The sequence below is a fragment of the Arvicanthis niloticus genome, chromosome 2 (genome assembly GCF_011762505.2).
Source record: "Arvicanthis niloticus isolate mArvNil1 chromosome 2, mArvNil1.pat.X, whole genome shotgun sequence".
Classification (NCBI taxonomy): domain Eukaryota; kingdom Metazoa; phylum Chordata; class Mammalia; order Rodentia; family Muridae; genus Arvicanthis; species Arvicanthis niloticus.
Genome location: NC_047659.1, coordinates 76,887,915 through 76,904,784, shown reverse-complemented (window position 1 = coordinate 76,904,784; position 16,870 = coordinate 76,887,915). Strand labels below are relative to the sequence as shown.

Below are 16,870 nucleotides of genomic sequence, written 5' to 3'. Positions count from 1 at the left end.
ATTTTGCTTACCTGAGTTGCTGCAGTTTGTTTACAGAACATTTTCGTTAAATGATCAATGCTTTAACAGTTATTTCATAGCACCTGACTCATTGTTAACTCTCAGTAAATGGTTATTTGTTTTTGTTTTGAATCCTAAGATGTCAGCTGTCTTAAATGCAAGCTGGCTGGTGTGTCAGTTCCTTGTCTGCTACCTGTTGAACTCACATATTTGTTCTACCAAAAGAGTCCCTAGTTTCATGAGCTATAAAAGCTTTGTTAAAATTTATTGCTTAGATAGTGAGCACCTGCTGTGTGCCAGTGGGTGTTCTTTAGGTGCTAGCATCACAGCACTGGAACAGAAAGTACAGGTCTCGTGCCTTCATAGAAGTAAGCAGAAAAGAGACAATGAGCCAACATATAAATCAGTTGTTGGAAAGTGTTATTTATAAAAGAACAACCGAGCAAGATCTGGATAGAAAGCCAAATGCCACAGGGTGGTGATACTTCCTCTTGTGTAAGACTGTGAGAGGGTCTTTGTAATAAAATGATCATTGAGCAGAAAGACAAATAAGAGAAGAGAATCAAGTCTTGCTTCTTGGAACAATCTCCTAGGTATCCTTTAAGTGAAATGGTCTGAGCAGGTTTGAAGAGGTTTTTAGGCCAATGTAGTTGGCTCAGAGCATGTAAGATGATGGCAGGAAATGCTGTTGTAATTGACGTCTGGGAGCTACTATGAGGAATCACTAAGATAGGGTTCTTCTGGGACTCTGGGGTGAGGAATGCTGTGGTCTGGTTTGTATTACCCCTCCTGCTACTATCTTGATATGTGGGAGAAAACAAGGACAGAAGCTGAAACAGAAGCTGTTGATGCAATCCAAACAAGATGTCTTTCTGGGTTAGGGAGTGTAGCCGCAGTAAAGGTGAGTGATTTGGTTAGTTCTGGATCTATTCTGATGCTCGTTAGTGAGATTTGCTATAGATGTGGAAAGGGAAAGAGAACAGGTATATCTGACTTTCCTGGCTTGGGAACTGAGAAACCAAAGATGGGGAAAGCTGGAGGGCGGGAGTGCTTGGAGGAGATAAGACTGTTTTCAGTTTGTTCACTTTGAGAGGCCTAATGGATTTAAGACAGGGGGTGGCTAGATAAATGGTATACTTAGCTCCACCCCTTTCCCTGTTCCCTGCTGCTGTCCCCTCCCTCCTATGTCTTATGTCTGCTGGACATCAAGCCTGGACTTTGCATATGTTAGTTAAGCGCTCTATCAATGAGCTAAATTAGTACTCAATCCATCATTTAAAATAAGTTGCCAAGAAATATACACAGATTATTCCCATCATCTGATAAATGGTCACCTAAAATGTATGTGATGGTTTGGGTACTGTTTAGCAATAAAAAGGAAATACTAAGAATATAGCCCATAAACAAAAGCTGGTTGGGACGACCCATACCTTTAGTTCCAGAACTTAGGGGTAGAGGCATGGTGCAATGTGATTGGTTACTGAGAACATTATGCCTCTGTCCTAAACACTGAGTGCTTTAATGGTTGCACAGTTCTGTGACTGTTTCAGAATTCCTTAGTACAGTGCTATTTAAACAGGGCATGTGCATGACATGTGAAATAACTTGGGAAATCTCTTATTTTATTAATGATTACTTTTTACATTTTGAGATAGGCTGACTTAGGACTTGTTATGTGGTCCAAGCTGGTCTGGAATCCTCCACTTCCCTCTTCCTGTCTCAGCCTATGGAGTGCAGGGATTGCAGGCCTTTCCTCTCCCATTGTGCCTGTCTTGGTTGTTTTTCTTTTTTCTTTTTTTTTTTTTTTTTTTCTTTTTTTTTTCTTTTTTTTTTTTTTTGTCATTGTTTGTTCTTAAAACCTCTCCCACACCTACCTCTATCTTAGAAGACCTTTGGATTGAGTAGTTTTAATGTTCACAAAAATGAATAATTTTTTTTTATCTTGTATAAGTTGGTGTTGTATATGGCAGTTGTCTTTATCCTGTCAAAGGTGCACACACACTCTTGGATTATCATGAAGCAGCATAGAGCAGCACCTGCCTTTTAGTTTTACTTAGTGACGTTAGTTATTACCAGTCATCACTTTTATGTTGAAGAAATCATCATTGCCTTGAGTTTGATCAGACCTGCGGTTAAGTCTGAGGCCTAACATATCAGCATTGCATTTACTTCATCAACATGAAGAAATGAAGATCATATAGTTATAATCTCTGCTTGTAAAATCACTCTAGTGGGAGACGTCTTGTGACCAGTTTTCCTCCCTACTCTATTCCTTCCTTGCACCCCAGGACCTCATGCTTGCTAGGAAAGCCTTCTAGGGTTGAGCTATATCCATCGTTCAGTACTTTTTGATGAACACACCACAAATACAAATTCATAGTTTAATGGCATTTCCAGTGATAATCCATGGTACCTGCCTATTATAGGTATAATTGTTTCTAGAACTGGACATACTGAGTTCCTAAACCAAGACAGCACTTTCCTTCACAGGGATGGGATTCTTTTGCTAGTTATTCAACAATTGACTTGAGCAAGTAGGTAAAAATGGAACAAAAAACCCGAGATGTTCCATTAATAGCCATCTTTTCTGAGTGACTCTTACTTCACTGCATTCTTATTTGAAGAATTCCAAGCATCCCCTTCCAGTTCTCTATCAGTAGTGTACCAGTCCATTCAGAGTTCTGTTCTCTCTGAGGAGAGTTTCCTTTTAACTTGCCAATTTTTAGTGTTATCAGTGTTAAGCTGTGTTTTATATCAGTGTTTCAAGTTTTTAGAAAGACAGAAAATATTTGTAATGAACATCAATAGACTAAAACAATAGACTAAACTAAACCTGACTAAGAACAAACAGCAGGAAAAGAAACATCATTTTATATATAGATATGCTTTCCATGAGATCTCAGCTTTGGAGCTGTGGAGTTCAGATTGGACTCCTAACTCTGTGTAATTACTTATAAAGTGAGCCTTCAGACACGGTTGGACTGTTCATTGAATACACTTAATTTGTGCCTTGTCTATGTATAACACACAAATGATATCAATGTATACAGAAGTCTGTTTATACAAAAGTATATTTCTCAAGCTGGTGAAGGAATCGGAAACAATTTTAATTCCTACAGTGACTTTGTAGTGATCTTAATAATGCATAAACTTTAAAGTTTGTGTTTTGAGACTGGGTTTCTGTAGCTCAAAGTGACCTGGGATTCCCCATGTAGTCCACACTGGCCTTCACCTCACTACAGTCCTCTTGTTTAAGTGTCCCAGAATAGATTACAGGTGTTTATTTTCTATTGCAAGAGTAGCTAGTAGAAACCATGTTTCTTTGTCAGGTTCAACTAGTCTGTAGGTGCTTTACTATGTGGCTTCGCCACTTTTACATGTGATGATGTACATAAAAAATGTACGCCATGGCGAATGACATCAAGGAAACAATGTTTTCCAGACACAGTAGGGCTGGTACTCAGAAGAACTCACAGACTGTGGCAGCAAGCACCTGACCTGCAAAAGTTTAAGCCAGACATATTCCTTGCTTGGAGAAAGGAAATGGTGGGCAGAAATTCTCAGTGAAGAAGCTGTTTCTTGTAGTGGCTGGAAGAGGGAAAACGTGTCACTTCCCTGGCATGACACTGAGCATGCTCACCATATTCCAGGGGCCCCCATGGTTAGGAGGAATTGCTCAAATTAGACTCCATGGGTTTTTTTCTCTTCTTTTTTTCCTTTCTTTCTTCCTTCCTTCCTTCCTCCCTCCCTCCCTCCCTCCCTCCCTCCCTCCCTCCCTCCCTCCTTCCCTCCCTCCCTTCCTTCCTTCCTTCTTTCCAAGAAAAAGAAGTTAGTTGTATGGATGTGATCCGGGAGGAGTTGGAGGTAGAAAAAGAATACCATCTAAATATATTGTATGAAAAATTTGAAAAACATATTAATGGCTAAATAGAAGTAATTTGGTCACATTATTATTGGACTTGGTGATTAGATTTACCATGTTTTTATTATTATATTATTATATATTTAATTGTACTGTTTTCTACTAAAAGAAACACCAGGTATTCTTAAAAGAAATGGCTGCTTCTAGGGCTGTAGGAAGAAAAGAACAACCTGAGTTTGGAATGTCTAGTTATTCCAGAGCTCAGTGAAAGCAGGGGGCCATGGTAAATGAATGCACTCTGAGGCAGTTCAAGTGGCCAATTACAACAATGAATTATAGTCTACTGAATAAATAGGAATTTTTGAATTTATATTCATAGAGGGAAATACATGAATAGGTTTAAAGGTTATTTATTCTTTTGAGCAAGGTCTTGCTGTATAGCTCAGTCTAGCCTCAGTTTGTGGTCCTGCCTCAGTCTTAAGAGTGCATACCATATCTGACTCTAATGTATAATAAGGAATAGAAACTTTATAGAATAACTTAATTACAATGGAAGAGGAAGAAGGTAACATCACATTAGTAAAACTATAAAACTATATGCCATCCATAAGTGTGATGAGAAAACAGCATTCTCATATCAGATTTATAACACAAACTGGCTGTTGTGGAGCCTCCAGACAAACCCGCCCTCAGGGACATTTCTGCAAGTATCTGAATTGTCCCTTTTACCAGAAAGGACATTATTAGTACATGTTATTCATACACACACACACACACACACACACACACACACACACACACACACACACACACACACACACACACAGAGAGAGAGAGAGAGAGAGAGAGAGAGAGAGAGAGAGAGAAAGTGTGTATGGTATATGGTGTGCACTTGCACCACAGAGTATGGGTGGCGGTCAGAGGATCCCTGGAGTTCCTTCTCTTTTCTTCCCATCTGGAGTCCTGGGACTGAAATCAGTTTGCCTGGTTGGTGGCCTGTTTACCTGCTGAGCTGTTTGATTCACCCAACATTGTTAATACAATTAACCAATGTGCAATAGGGTCTGAGGCTTAGATGGTAGAAATGTTCAGTGCTTAATTCCTGATGTTTGTGAATACTTTGTGTCTGCAATGGAAAATATCTGTGTAGGGGAAAAGAGAATATGCCACCATGACCAGTTATTCTCAAATCTTTTAGGGGAAAATATTCATTGTTTTGTCCTTGAAAGTTAAACATGCATATACCCATAGACTTAGGATAGATAACTGCGTGTGATTCTTTTGCAGCTATACAGATGTGCATGGAGACCCTCTTATAGCATGCTAGTTCTCTTGAGAAAGTGGATGGAGGCTCCTGCCACAGTAGACTCCTCATAAGAAAGCCACATGGCGTAGTAGCATAATGATCTGAGAATGACATATTTTTCCAAATAACCGAAGTGGTGTAAGTGCTAAGATGCATTTTAACTGTTCTATCTTAAACTATACTTTTAAACAAACTTTATATTGATATGTATTGGTGGTTTGCCTACATGTAAGTCTGTGCACCATATGTGTGCCTGGTGCTGGTTGAGGATACCCTGGAACTAGAGTTATGGAGTCACAGTTGTGACTGCCATGTGGGTGCTGGGAATCAAACTATGGAAGAGCAGGCAGTATTCTTAACTACTGAGCTGTCTATCTAGCCCATACTTTTAGCTTTTAAAAGTGAATACACTGCACTAGTCTCTAAGGATAAGTAAGGACCCAGCTCTGTGACTGTTCATTCTGAAGTCACATGGAGGTATAGACCAACTATTAGCTTCATTTGGTCTTAACTTTCACTGCCTGTTTTTCAGTTCTTTTGTTTAATTTTAATGTTTAATTTTTTGTCAGCCTTTGTGCATTATTTCTAATCTGCTGTAGCTTGAAAAGCAAGGTGTGTATTGTTTTCTTTTTTCTTTTTCTTTTTCAATCGTCAACAGAGATGCTGTTAAGGGGAAGGCTCACTGGGAGGAGACTTCACCCTGGAGCTGCTGTGCTCATGGTCCCTTCACATTACCGAGGGCTAGGATTGGGGTTTGACAAGTTCTTAGAGATATAACTATACACATGATTTATTTTCCTGTCAATTAGAACTTTACTTAGAATGTCAAATAAAATTAGGTTATTTAAACTGAAAAGGAACCTGACTTCTTTTTTTCCTCAGAGCTCCAGAGATTATATTGGGGTTGCCGTTTTGTGAAGCCATAGACATGTGGTCATTAGGCTGTGTGATCGCAGAGCTCTTCCTTGGATGGCCACTCTACCCGGGAGCCTTGGAGTATGATCAGGTAACTACTGTCACAGTGATTTGAGTTGTTAGACAGTAAGAGTAATTTCTAGTGTTAGAGCATTACATGATTCTCCATACACAAATGTGAAAATCTCCGTGAAGTGTCAAAACTTAGTATCTTAAGAAATTTAAATCCACTTACCATTAGGTCATATTTGAAAAGCTATTTTTCTAACATAATAACGTATTACTCACTTTCCTAATGCGGTGATAAAACATGACCAAGGCAGCTTGTAGAAGGAGGAGTTCATTTTGGGCTTACAGTTCCAGAAAGAGCCCATGATGGCAGAACAGAGGGAGCAGGCAGCAAGTGGCTGGAGCTGCAGCTGGGATCTCACATCTCAGCCCATAAACAAGGAAGCAGAGAGAGCTAGTGCAAACCAGCACGAGTCTTCTGAAGCTCCACGTCCACCCCTGGTGACATACATCCTCCAGCAAGTACATGTGTCTCCTAATTCTCTCAAACTTTCACTTACTGAAGACCAGGTATTCCAATGCCAGGAACTTATTATTCAAACATTAAATTAAATTAAATTCAGACATCTTATTCAAACTGCCACAGATAAATTTTTGTGAACTAAGTTACAATCTATAGATTTGAAACCAATTTTGTGAAGTAATCATTATTTTATATATCATATAATATTTAGATAATATAGTATTTAGGGTTTTTTTTTTTTTTTTTGTTTGAGGCAGGTTGTCTGTTTGAGGCAGGTTGTCATCAGTATATAGCTCAGTCTCACCTCAACCCTATGATCCCCCTGTCAGGGCTCATGTCACTCTGTCCAGGCTTGTTTATAATCAATCTCTCTCTCTCTCTCTCTCTCTCTCTCTCTCTCTCTCTCTCTCTCTCTCTCTCTCTCTCCCTTTCTTTCTTTCTTTCTTTCTTTCTTTCTTTCTTTCTTTCTTTCTTTCTTTCTTTCTTTCTTTCTTTCTTTCTTTCTTTCTTTCTTTCTTTCTTGAGACAGGGTCTCTCTCTATAGCCCTGACTGTCCTGGAATCCACTACACAGACCAAGTGGGATTAATTCACAGAGATCTGCCTCTCAAGCGCTGGGATTAAAGGCGTGCACTGCTATGCCTGGCCTTAATTCTGTTTTTTATTGTTGATTTTCTATATCAAAATGGATGTGAGGGGCTGAAATGCTGGCTCAGTGGTTGAGACCAGAGTTTTATTCCTAGCTCCCACATCAGATGGTTCATAACTGTGTGTAATTCCAGCTCCAGAGGATGCTGCATCTACTTCTGCTCTCCATTGGCACCTGCACACACATGCATATTATATAGTCACATAAATACACATAATTCAAAATAAAGCAGATGTTTCTGAGTTGATTCAATATTATCATTAACACAACATGATATCATTGACATTAATCTCATCATTTACAGTGACTTTCTGCCAGTGAACCTTCTCTTTTAGGTCAGGTTTCTAAATTGTCTCTTTCTCTCTTATGTTCTGAAGTCCTCTAAAAGTTTATGTAACCATTTCTGTACATCTTCTATTCCGGCATGCTTTTAGTCAACTTTGGACTTTGATGCAGCTGCTAGACTATTGCTAGTTCTGAAGGACTCGGTAGTCTAACCGGAGTCTCATAATTCCAAGCTGCTGAAGCACCAACGCACTAGAAACTTCAGCTGCTAGAAACGTAATTGTAGTCGTGGACTAGTTTAGAACGAGCCGTCCTGTGGAGCACGACGCCATCTAGTGGCAATTTCAAGTTGACCTGCTAGCACACTCTGAATTTGGACAGTGTCTTGGGCAGCTCATGTTAGTCTTATCAGAAGACTTACTCTGTTCCTTCCTTTATATGAAGGGGAGAAAATGAAATTCTCCATCTCCAAATGAACAGAGTCTTAGGTCACAACAGTAATTTTAAAAACAAAAACCTGACCCAAACTTGATTTGACAAAGACTAATTTGTAGGAGGAACCAAACGAAACTTGCAACACGTTACCTGGTTTAGTTTAGATAAACAATATTTTCAGATACACGTCTATATATGTGTGTTCTTCCAAAGGAACAAAAGAAAGTCATCATCACAAGGCACCAGTTATAGTCTTCATTCAGTTTTTGAAGTTATTTTGAAAAATATACATATACAAGTAAATCCTGTGTATCCTTACTTTGTTCTTAAATCTTAGGAAGGTTTTCACCCTTCTGAGATAGGGTTTCACTCTAGCACAGGATGGAAATCACTAGGTGGCTCATGCCATCCTTGAACTTTAATACTCCATAGACAACAACAAAACTCTAATACTCTTACTTCAGCCTCCTGAGTGTTGGGACTACCTAGCAAAAGTGAACTCTTTTACAGAGGTTCCACCAATTTCCTTAGAGTATGATCACCTAACTTAGGATGTACTAAGTCTCTAGCAAATGTACTTCTCTCTTTCATCTGGTCCCTCTTTCCAGGAATCATTTGACTCTGTACTCTTAGGTACTCCAAATAACTACTAAGTTCTTCGTTTCTTTGAAACAGGGTCTCTCTCTCTCTCTCTCTCTCAGTCAGCTTAGAATGGCTTCATGCTCTCTTTGAAACTGAGGATGACCTTGAACTCCTGACTCTCCTGGTTCCATCTCAAAAGGGCTAAGATTATAGTTGTGTGCCATCATGTCCGATTAAAAACTCACCCCCAATGCCCAAGATTGAGTTAAGTGTTCTACAACTGAATTATAGCCCTAGCCTTGGTGTACTGGCTTCAAAATAAACATTATTATGATTTTTTTTATCTTAAACTGGCAGTGGACAGTAGTAATATTCTTAATTAATACTTACTGAGTTCCTGACCCAGGAACTACTATTATAACACTTTACATTTCTTTCATAACATCTCTGGGATACTTCCCTGTCTGTTTTCAGATGAGGCATCTAGATTTTAGAGAAGTGGCTAGGGAGATAGCTCAGTGGGCTTGTGGCTCTTGTGCATGTGAGGTCTAGAGTTTGGACCCCTAGATTCCATGAAGTTGGGTAGGCATAATTCCAAATTGAGAAGACAGAGACAAGAGCTGTATCTGTAAACTCTGGGTTCAATGGAGAGACCTTGCCTCAGTGAGTAAGTGGAGAGCGATTGCAGAAAACACACAACCTTATTGTTGGTTCATTACACATCTGGAAACATACATGAATGCGACTGTCCCCACAGCATACAGACTCCCATACACATTTAAACAAGCATGCATACAACACACTACACACAGAGACACATCTTAAAACAAAATAAAAGACTAAACTAGCACAGGCAGTCTGTTTTCAGAAGCCATTAGTAGCATCTCACTTACATGTGCCTGATGGGTAAAGATACTCCCAAAGCAACCTGAGAAAGGATTAAAAGTAAACGGTACAAGCAAACCTGCTCTTACTGCTGCCCTTTTTTGTAATGGCAACTTTCTGGGCTCCATTCTCACGCTGATGGTGTCAGTCTAGTGCCTGGAGAGGAGGGCCTTTTCAGTCTGCAGCAGTTTCTCCAGTTCCCCAGCCAGCCCTGCTGCCCTGTCCTAAGATTTGGGTTCCAGAGAAGTAGCAACCCATGGTACTGTATCATTTTGAAATGGTAGCATTTTTATTGTGTAATTCCCACACTACCCCAGAAGCATCTGAGGCTACTTCGGCCTTCCAAGTGCCAAATGTAAACTACTGTGACTAGCAAAATAGTCCTTATTTTCTGTTTTGCTTTTGTTATTTATAAAGGCTTTAATAACAGAAGTTGTCTTTTGTTTTTTTGAGAATGGGTCTCTGTATAGTCCTGGCTATCCTGTAACTCATTCTCTTTTTTTGCCTTGTTTTTGTTTTTTTTTTCGAGACAGGGTTTCTCTGTGTAGACCTGGCCGTCCTGGAACTCACTCTGTAGACCAGGCTGGCCTCGAACTCAGAGATCCGCCTGCCTCTGCCTCCCAAGTGCTGGGATTAAAGGCGTGTGCCACCACTGCCCGGCTGGAACTCACTCTGTAGACCAGGCTGGACTTGAATTCACAAAGATCTACCTGCCACTGCCTCCCAAGTACTGAGACCAAAGGGGTGTACCACCATACCTGGCTGAATGACCACAATTTAAGTAATAGGCTGGAAGTATGAGAGTAAAATGGAGCCAGGTGTGGTGGCATACTTACAGTTCTAGCACTCTGGGGACCAACACAGGATGACCTTTGCATTTGAGGCCAGTCTGCGCTCCCTGGCAACACTCTGGACACCCACTTCCAACTGTACACAAAAAGAAAGTAAGGAAAGGCCTGTTTAAAAGCAGCAAAGAGGCACTTTTTTTATTTTTGAAGCTAAAAGATAATGGGATTTTTCTTAATCTGAGAGGAAGGAGTTAATAGAGAAAAGATCTAGAATATGAAGGAGATGATGGACTGCTTAGTAAAGCAGAATCTAAGATTAAACTGTAAAGAAGGAAGATGGTGACTTGTTTTGGTTCTAAGTTACATTTTCCCCTTTAAAGCGTATGCCTTTTTTTAATATTGACTAGTCATGGAGTGTGGGAACCGCTATCTAATGATGTGTACCAGGCACTGTCATGGATGTTGGAAATTGCAGAGTCGAGTAAGAAGATGGAAAGAAAAAGTCTAGTATACAAGATGGTGACAAGCATGATGGGGGAAAATTTAGCTGGAAGAACGGGCGTTGCTGGGAAAGACAGAGTTAACAGTTGCTTAATGGCTTAGAAGGCATGATGAATAAAGTGATATTAGAGCCCAAAACTAAGGGAGAGTGCCGTGTGACACCTAGGACAGGTAGGTATTCAGGTGAAGACATGAAGTTGAGAGGCCCTGTAGCTAGGGGATTGGTGGTGTCCCTTGGGAGGATGCATCTGGAACCTTGTCACTTTCTCACATGTCATCAAGGCACTGTCTGCATTTCCCCAGAATAACTCATCTAGTCTATCAATCCAAATCCCTCTCTTTCCTTCCTACTAAGTTACTGTCTGGGAACAGCTCAGTGGTAGAGCACTTGCCTGGCATATATGAGGCCATAGGCTCAAACCTCCAGTATCGTCTCTCCTTACCCCAGAAGGATATCTGATCTCTTATTCTTTCTCCCTTAGTGAATCTCTGTACTTCCAGGCTTTGAGCATATTGGTTTTCTTTCTTGATTTATATAGAATTTTAATATTTTATATTACATTAATAATTTACATATAGTATGTATCAAGCCTCTATCAGGGAACTCAGATTATATTTATTTTAGACTTAAAACACTGCAGATTCCTTTATTATGTGAATTTATTGAGGACATAGATGGTATCATGTAGTTGCTGATAAAATGTTCAATTAATGCCTGTCATATGAAAGAATAAATTTGTTTTTAAATTATTTTTTCAGATCCGATACATTTCTCAGACTCAAGGTTTACCAGGAGAACAGTTGTTGAATGTGGGTACAAAATCCACAAGATTTTTTTGCAGAGAAACAGATATGTCTCATTCTGGTTGGAGGTTAAAGGTAATTCACTAGAAATGTATTTATTAAACAGTTTACCAAGATGCCTCTTATAGATAATACCTTCCGTTCCTTAAAAAATATTTATGGGCTGGAGAGATAGATGGCTCAGCAGTTAAGAGCACTGACTGCTCTTCCAGAGGTCCTGAGTTCAATTCCCAGCAACCACATGGTGGCTCACAACCATCTGTAATGGAATCCGATGCTCTTCTGGTGTACATGACAGTGCACTCATATACATTAAATTAAAAAAAAAACTTAAAAAAAAACAATGTTTTTGATTATTTTGCTTTTTATGTGTGTTTTGCTTGCATGCATGTATGTACACCACATGTGTGCTTGGTATCCTCAGAGGCCAAAGATGATGCCAGATATTCTGGAACTGGGGTTATAGATGCTTGTTAGCTACCATGCAGATTCTGGGAAATAGAGCTTTATCCTCTGTACCAGCAAGTGTTCTTGACCACTGAGCTGTTTCTCCAGCCCCTCCACTTGCTTTCTTGTACCACCTAGGACTGCATGCCCAGCTGTGGTACTGTACCCATGAGCTGGGCCCTCCCACAGTGGCATGGGACCTTCTACATCAATCATTAGACTTATAGACTTGCCTATAGACCATCTGATAGAGAAATTTTCTCAACTGAGGTTCCCTCTTCTATGATGATTCAAACATGTATGAAGTTGACAAACTAACCAGCACAATAGGGATTCACTATGTAGCCCAGGCTGACCTAACTTTACCTTTCTATCTCAGCCTCCTGAGTACTGGGCTTACATAAGTGCACACTATTCCTGGCTATATTTATTAATTTATTTGTATTATAAAATAAATTTTTTGCTTGTTAACCTGTTGAAACTACTATATCTGGTATTAGGCTAAGTGTGTCAGGTGTAAAGGAGTAGAAATAGATATATGGTAAATAATATGTTATTTTCTCTTTGATGTATGTGATAAGACACTGGAAGAACATGAGGCAGAGACAGGAATGAAGTCTAAGGAGGCCAGAAAGTACATCTTCAACAGTCTGGATGACATAGTGCATGTGAGTGTTGAAGTTCCATGGTAAGCTTGTGTCCTGGAGACGACCCTTGAGCGCCGAGGATTGAAAGCACTGTAGTCCTCTCTGACTCTTCCTTTTTAAGTCTTTCTCACAGAGGTAACGCAACGCTTTCAAACGGTCACAGCCTGATTCTATTTGTTTTTGTTAAGTTTTAAATTTGCCTGTACAAATTTTCTAAAAGAGTTTTTTTCTCTTTTGCTTTCTTTTTCCTCCTCCTCTCCTCCTCTTCCTCTTCCTCCTTCTTCCTTCTTCTCCTTCCTTTCTTTTTCTTTCTTTTCTTTTTTGGTCTTCAAGTGGAAAACTAAAAGGAAGACTTCTTTTCTTGTCTTGGAATAGGTCTGTGTTTAGTAAACACTTGGGCTGGTGAGATGGCTCCATGGGAAAGAAGCATTGGCCATGTGAGCCTGGTGACCTTAGTTCTGTTCCCGGAACACATTCAGAGGTGGAAGGACAAAACCCACTCCATAAAGATGGCCACATGTGCACGTGCACACAAACATACTCACACTCAGTCACATGCATACACTCTCAACACAAGACACACACAGAGACAGATCCATATACACAGTGATAGGTACATTACATACAGAGTCATACAGATATAGGGGCAGACAGAGACATACATATATATACTTAACATAGTTACACACACACATACACTCACACAGAGATACATATACAGACATACACACTTTGTCACTCATGCAGTAATACTTTTTTTTTTTAAATTTTCCACTTTGAATCTTGTTTGTTACTTCAGAAGATTTGTAGATTTATGAATTTCAGTTCTTTTGTTTCAAATGACTTTAGTTCATTGTTTTTTTAAGATGTGAAATTTTAACAGGCCCTTATTTCTTTCTATGGCTTATTTTATTTGATGGCTTCAAACTTTGCTGTTATAGGTGAACACAGTGATGGACTTGGAAGGAAGTGATCTCTTGGCTGAGAAAGCTGATAGAAGAGAATTTGTTAGTCTGTTGAAGAAAATGTTGCTGATTGATGCAGATTTGCGAATTACTCCAGTTGAAACTCTGAACCACCCATTTGTTAACATGAAGCATCTGCTAGATTTTCCTCACAGCAACCAGTATGTCGCTTTATAATCTTTTATAGTGGTTTTAAAAAATAGTGGTAGGCATAATGAAGTCAGTATCTTCACTATATATTAATCAACCAAATCTAAAGAGACTGAGCTAACTTGGCTGAGGTTGCATAGACTAGTAAGTGGCTGAGTAGAATTAGAACACAGATGGGAAGGCACGTTCACCTCCAGACTCCCAAGAGTCACATTGCACACAAGAGCGAGCAGGCGAGGAGTTCTTACTGGAACAGTGAGCTATGGGAAAGAATGTGGAGGCTGGCCCTCAAGTTTCATCTCCATTTTCACTGGTCCTCCCTCCCTATGTTCTGTCTTCTTTGAGACCTGTAGCTCTGCTGTTTGATTTCCTAATATATCTTTTGATTTCTTCCTTCTCCTTTTGCTTCTTAGAATTCTAGAAGGAAAGGCTTTGATGAGTTAGCAAGGCAGCAGGTGCACTCACACTCTGCAGGTCTTGTCACTACCTTACGCCAGACTTGTGATGTTTTGTCTCCCAGACCTGGTCTTTCTGGGTTGGCAAAGGTAATAGAACCCTTTAACACCAGAGCAGACAAAAGGCCTGTTCTGGAGGACTAGTGGACCAGTAAGGAGCGGAGCTGAAGGGAGGGGCATGGGAGAGAGGGGAGGGACAGGGATAAGAGTGGAGCGTAGTGAGGGTTCATATGTGTGCTACAGCAAACCCACACTTTAAACACCAATAAACACTCCCTTACAACTTAAAGCAACTTATTTACTACTTTAAAAATAGTAAAGAAAATTAATACATGAATGAATCAATATTCATTATTGTGAAATGTCCTTGTGTTAGTATTTTGTTTTATAAAACCCAGGTATATCTTTCTTAAAGACTGCAGATATTCTATGGATTTTCATAAATAATCAGTTTGAAAATAACATCATAATGACATTCTTTGTACCATTAATTTACTGATTCTGTATTAAAATTTAGGAAAAAGTATATATGGTAGAGATTATTAAATTGTGTGATAATTAAAGTATGTAATGCTGCTTTGGTCTCTTAAGTTTTTACCACCATAATATATATTTGCTTTGATATTTTTCTTGTAGAAATTGCAGTTAGAAAAAGTATACAAAATAAAGTACAAATTGTAGAATTTAGTTTGTTCCATATAATTTCAGTCTGTTAGTATCATTATCTTAAATTAAACATTTTAAATAATGTTACAATATTTTCTCTTTTTTTAGTGTAAAGTCCTGTTTTCATATCATGGATATTTGTAAGTCTCCGAGTTCATGTGAAACAAATAACCACAGCAAAATGTCACTCTTACGACCAGTGGCATCCAGTGGCACTGCTGCTCTAGCGGCAAACTTTACTAAAGTCAGAACATTGAGAAGTCAGGTGAGAATTGCATTTTCTACTTTATGAAACGTGTTTTCATTGGTCACTTTGTTTTGAGGTGGGAGCATCATGTGAACAGCTGTAGCAAGTGTGCCGTGGCTGTTGTGTTTTATCTACACCAAGTAGAATGAGCCTTCTCAACCATTTTCTGCTGTTAGGACCATGATGCTTATCAAAAGTAGAGTTCAGTAAACCCAGTTTAAGTTGATTAATCTGCTTTTTGTTTTATTTTCTGGGTTAATTTTTACTGCAGAATTGTAAGGTTTTTTTTTTTTTAGAGTATGTATGGGGCTGGAGAGATGGCTCAGTGGTTAAGTTAAGAGCATTGGCTACTCTTCCAGCAGACCCAGGTTCAATTCCCAGCACCCACACAGCAGCTCACTCCTGTCTGTAACTCCAATTCCAGAGTATCTGACTCCCTCACACAGACATACAAGTAGAAAAAACACAATGCACATGAGGAAAAAAAGTCTGTGTGGATCTACAGTGTATTTGAAGCTGTTTGGAGGCTACCCTGCATAATGTGAAGTGCATTTTGGTTGTTTCAGGCGTTAACCACGTCAGCTCACTCAGTCGTGCACCATGGCATACCTCTGCAGGCAGGGACTGCACAGTTCGGTTGTGGTGATGCTTTTCATCAGACCCTGATTATCTGTCCCCCAGCTATTCAAGGTATGTTTCATTTAGGATATAATGTAGGCATTTTTTCATTATAAGCTCTGACTCTGCAGCTCAGGCTGTTACTGTTGCTTACTCGCTCATGTCTAGCTACCTCTGCACCCGGAGTGCTGGGATTAAAGTCACACTCCACCACACCCTGCTGGCTTTCCCACCTTAAAGCAGCAGGGTGCCTGTGGATAAGGCCCCATGGGCCTGTGTTTAGCTTGCCACAGTGCTGTGCAGATGTAGTGAACGTCCTGGATGTTGGGTCAGGTGACCTGGAAATGACTTCTGATCTTGCTATTCAGAATTCCAGTTGAAGCTTAACCTTCTTTAGCATTTATAAAGGAAGATAGACTGGATAGCTGATATCATGGTAATTCCAAACTCAACAGATTCAGGTGGTTATTTGAAAATTTTATTTTGCCTTAATATTGAATATTTTTTTAAAAGTTTAACATCTCCCACACAAAGCACCAAGAATTATATTGATTGACTAATAACAGATTGGTGTTAATAACCAGTTATAATAATAATCGGTTAAGAATAACCAGTGTTAGCTGGTTATTCTTTCATAGCTTTCCTTTCAGAACATGTATAGTCAGTCATGTAATAGGTAATAGGTAGTAAATGCTGAGAAATGATGTTTCTAGGTGATAGGTTTACTGTGAAATCAGAGTGTCCTCACTAAGATGCTCACTATGCCACTAAGGAGTGTATTAGCCTCCAGCCCTGCACTCGTGGATTGAACGTAGGGTGCTGTGCATCAATGCTAGGCAGGTTCTCTGTCATGGAGCTGCATTCATAGCTCCAGTGACACAGGTTAAGAGGACACTGTTGCTGGGAGTGGCTCTTGACCTAAGTGTCACATGACGTACCACAATATGATATCACATTTTATATATACTTACATATTTATATACAACACATTTTAAAAAGGAATAACTTTCTGGTAATAAAAATGCTTACATCAGAAGTTGCTAGCTAGCATGCTTAGAAATACTGTTGTATTTGTTTTCTTGTTTGTTTGTTTTCAAGATGAGTTCTCTCTGTGTACCTGGCTGTCCTAGAA

The 16,870-nt window shown here is 39.5% G+C and overlaps 1 protein-coding gene across 7 annotated transcripts in view; it reads left to right on the top strand.

Annotated features, from left to right (window-relative positions):
* Positions 1 to 16,870, top strand: part of Hipk3 (homeodomain interacting protein kinase 3) — a 75,891-nt gene that overhangs the window by 49,183 nt on the left and 9,838 nt on the right. For all 7 annotated transcript variants that reach the window (XM_076929364.1, XM_034496785.2, XM_034496779.2 and 4 more), the window contains exons 3-8: positions 6,051 to 6,174; positions 11,499 to 11,618; positions 12,572 to 12,658; positions 13,579 to 13,763; positions 14,982 to 15,138; positions 15,687 to 15,810. In XM_076929364.1, the coding sequence (XP_076785479.1) occupies positions 6,051 to 6,174; positions 11,499 to 11,618; positions 12,572 to 12,658; positions 13,579 to 13,763; positions 14,982 to 15,138; positions 15,687 to 15,810 (797 nt within the window). The remainder of the gene's footprint in view (positions 1 to 6,050; positions 6,175 to 11,498; positions 11,619 to 12,571; positions 12,659 to 13,578; positions 13,764 to 14,981; positions 15,139 to 15,686; positions 15,811 to 16,870) is intronic.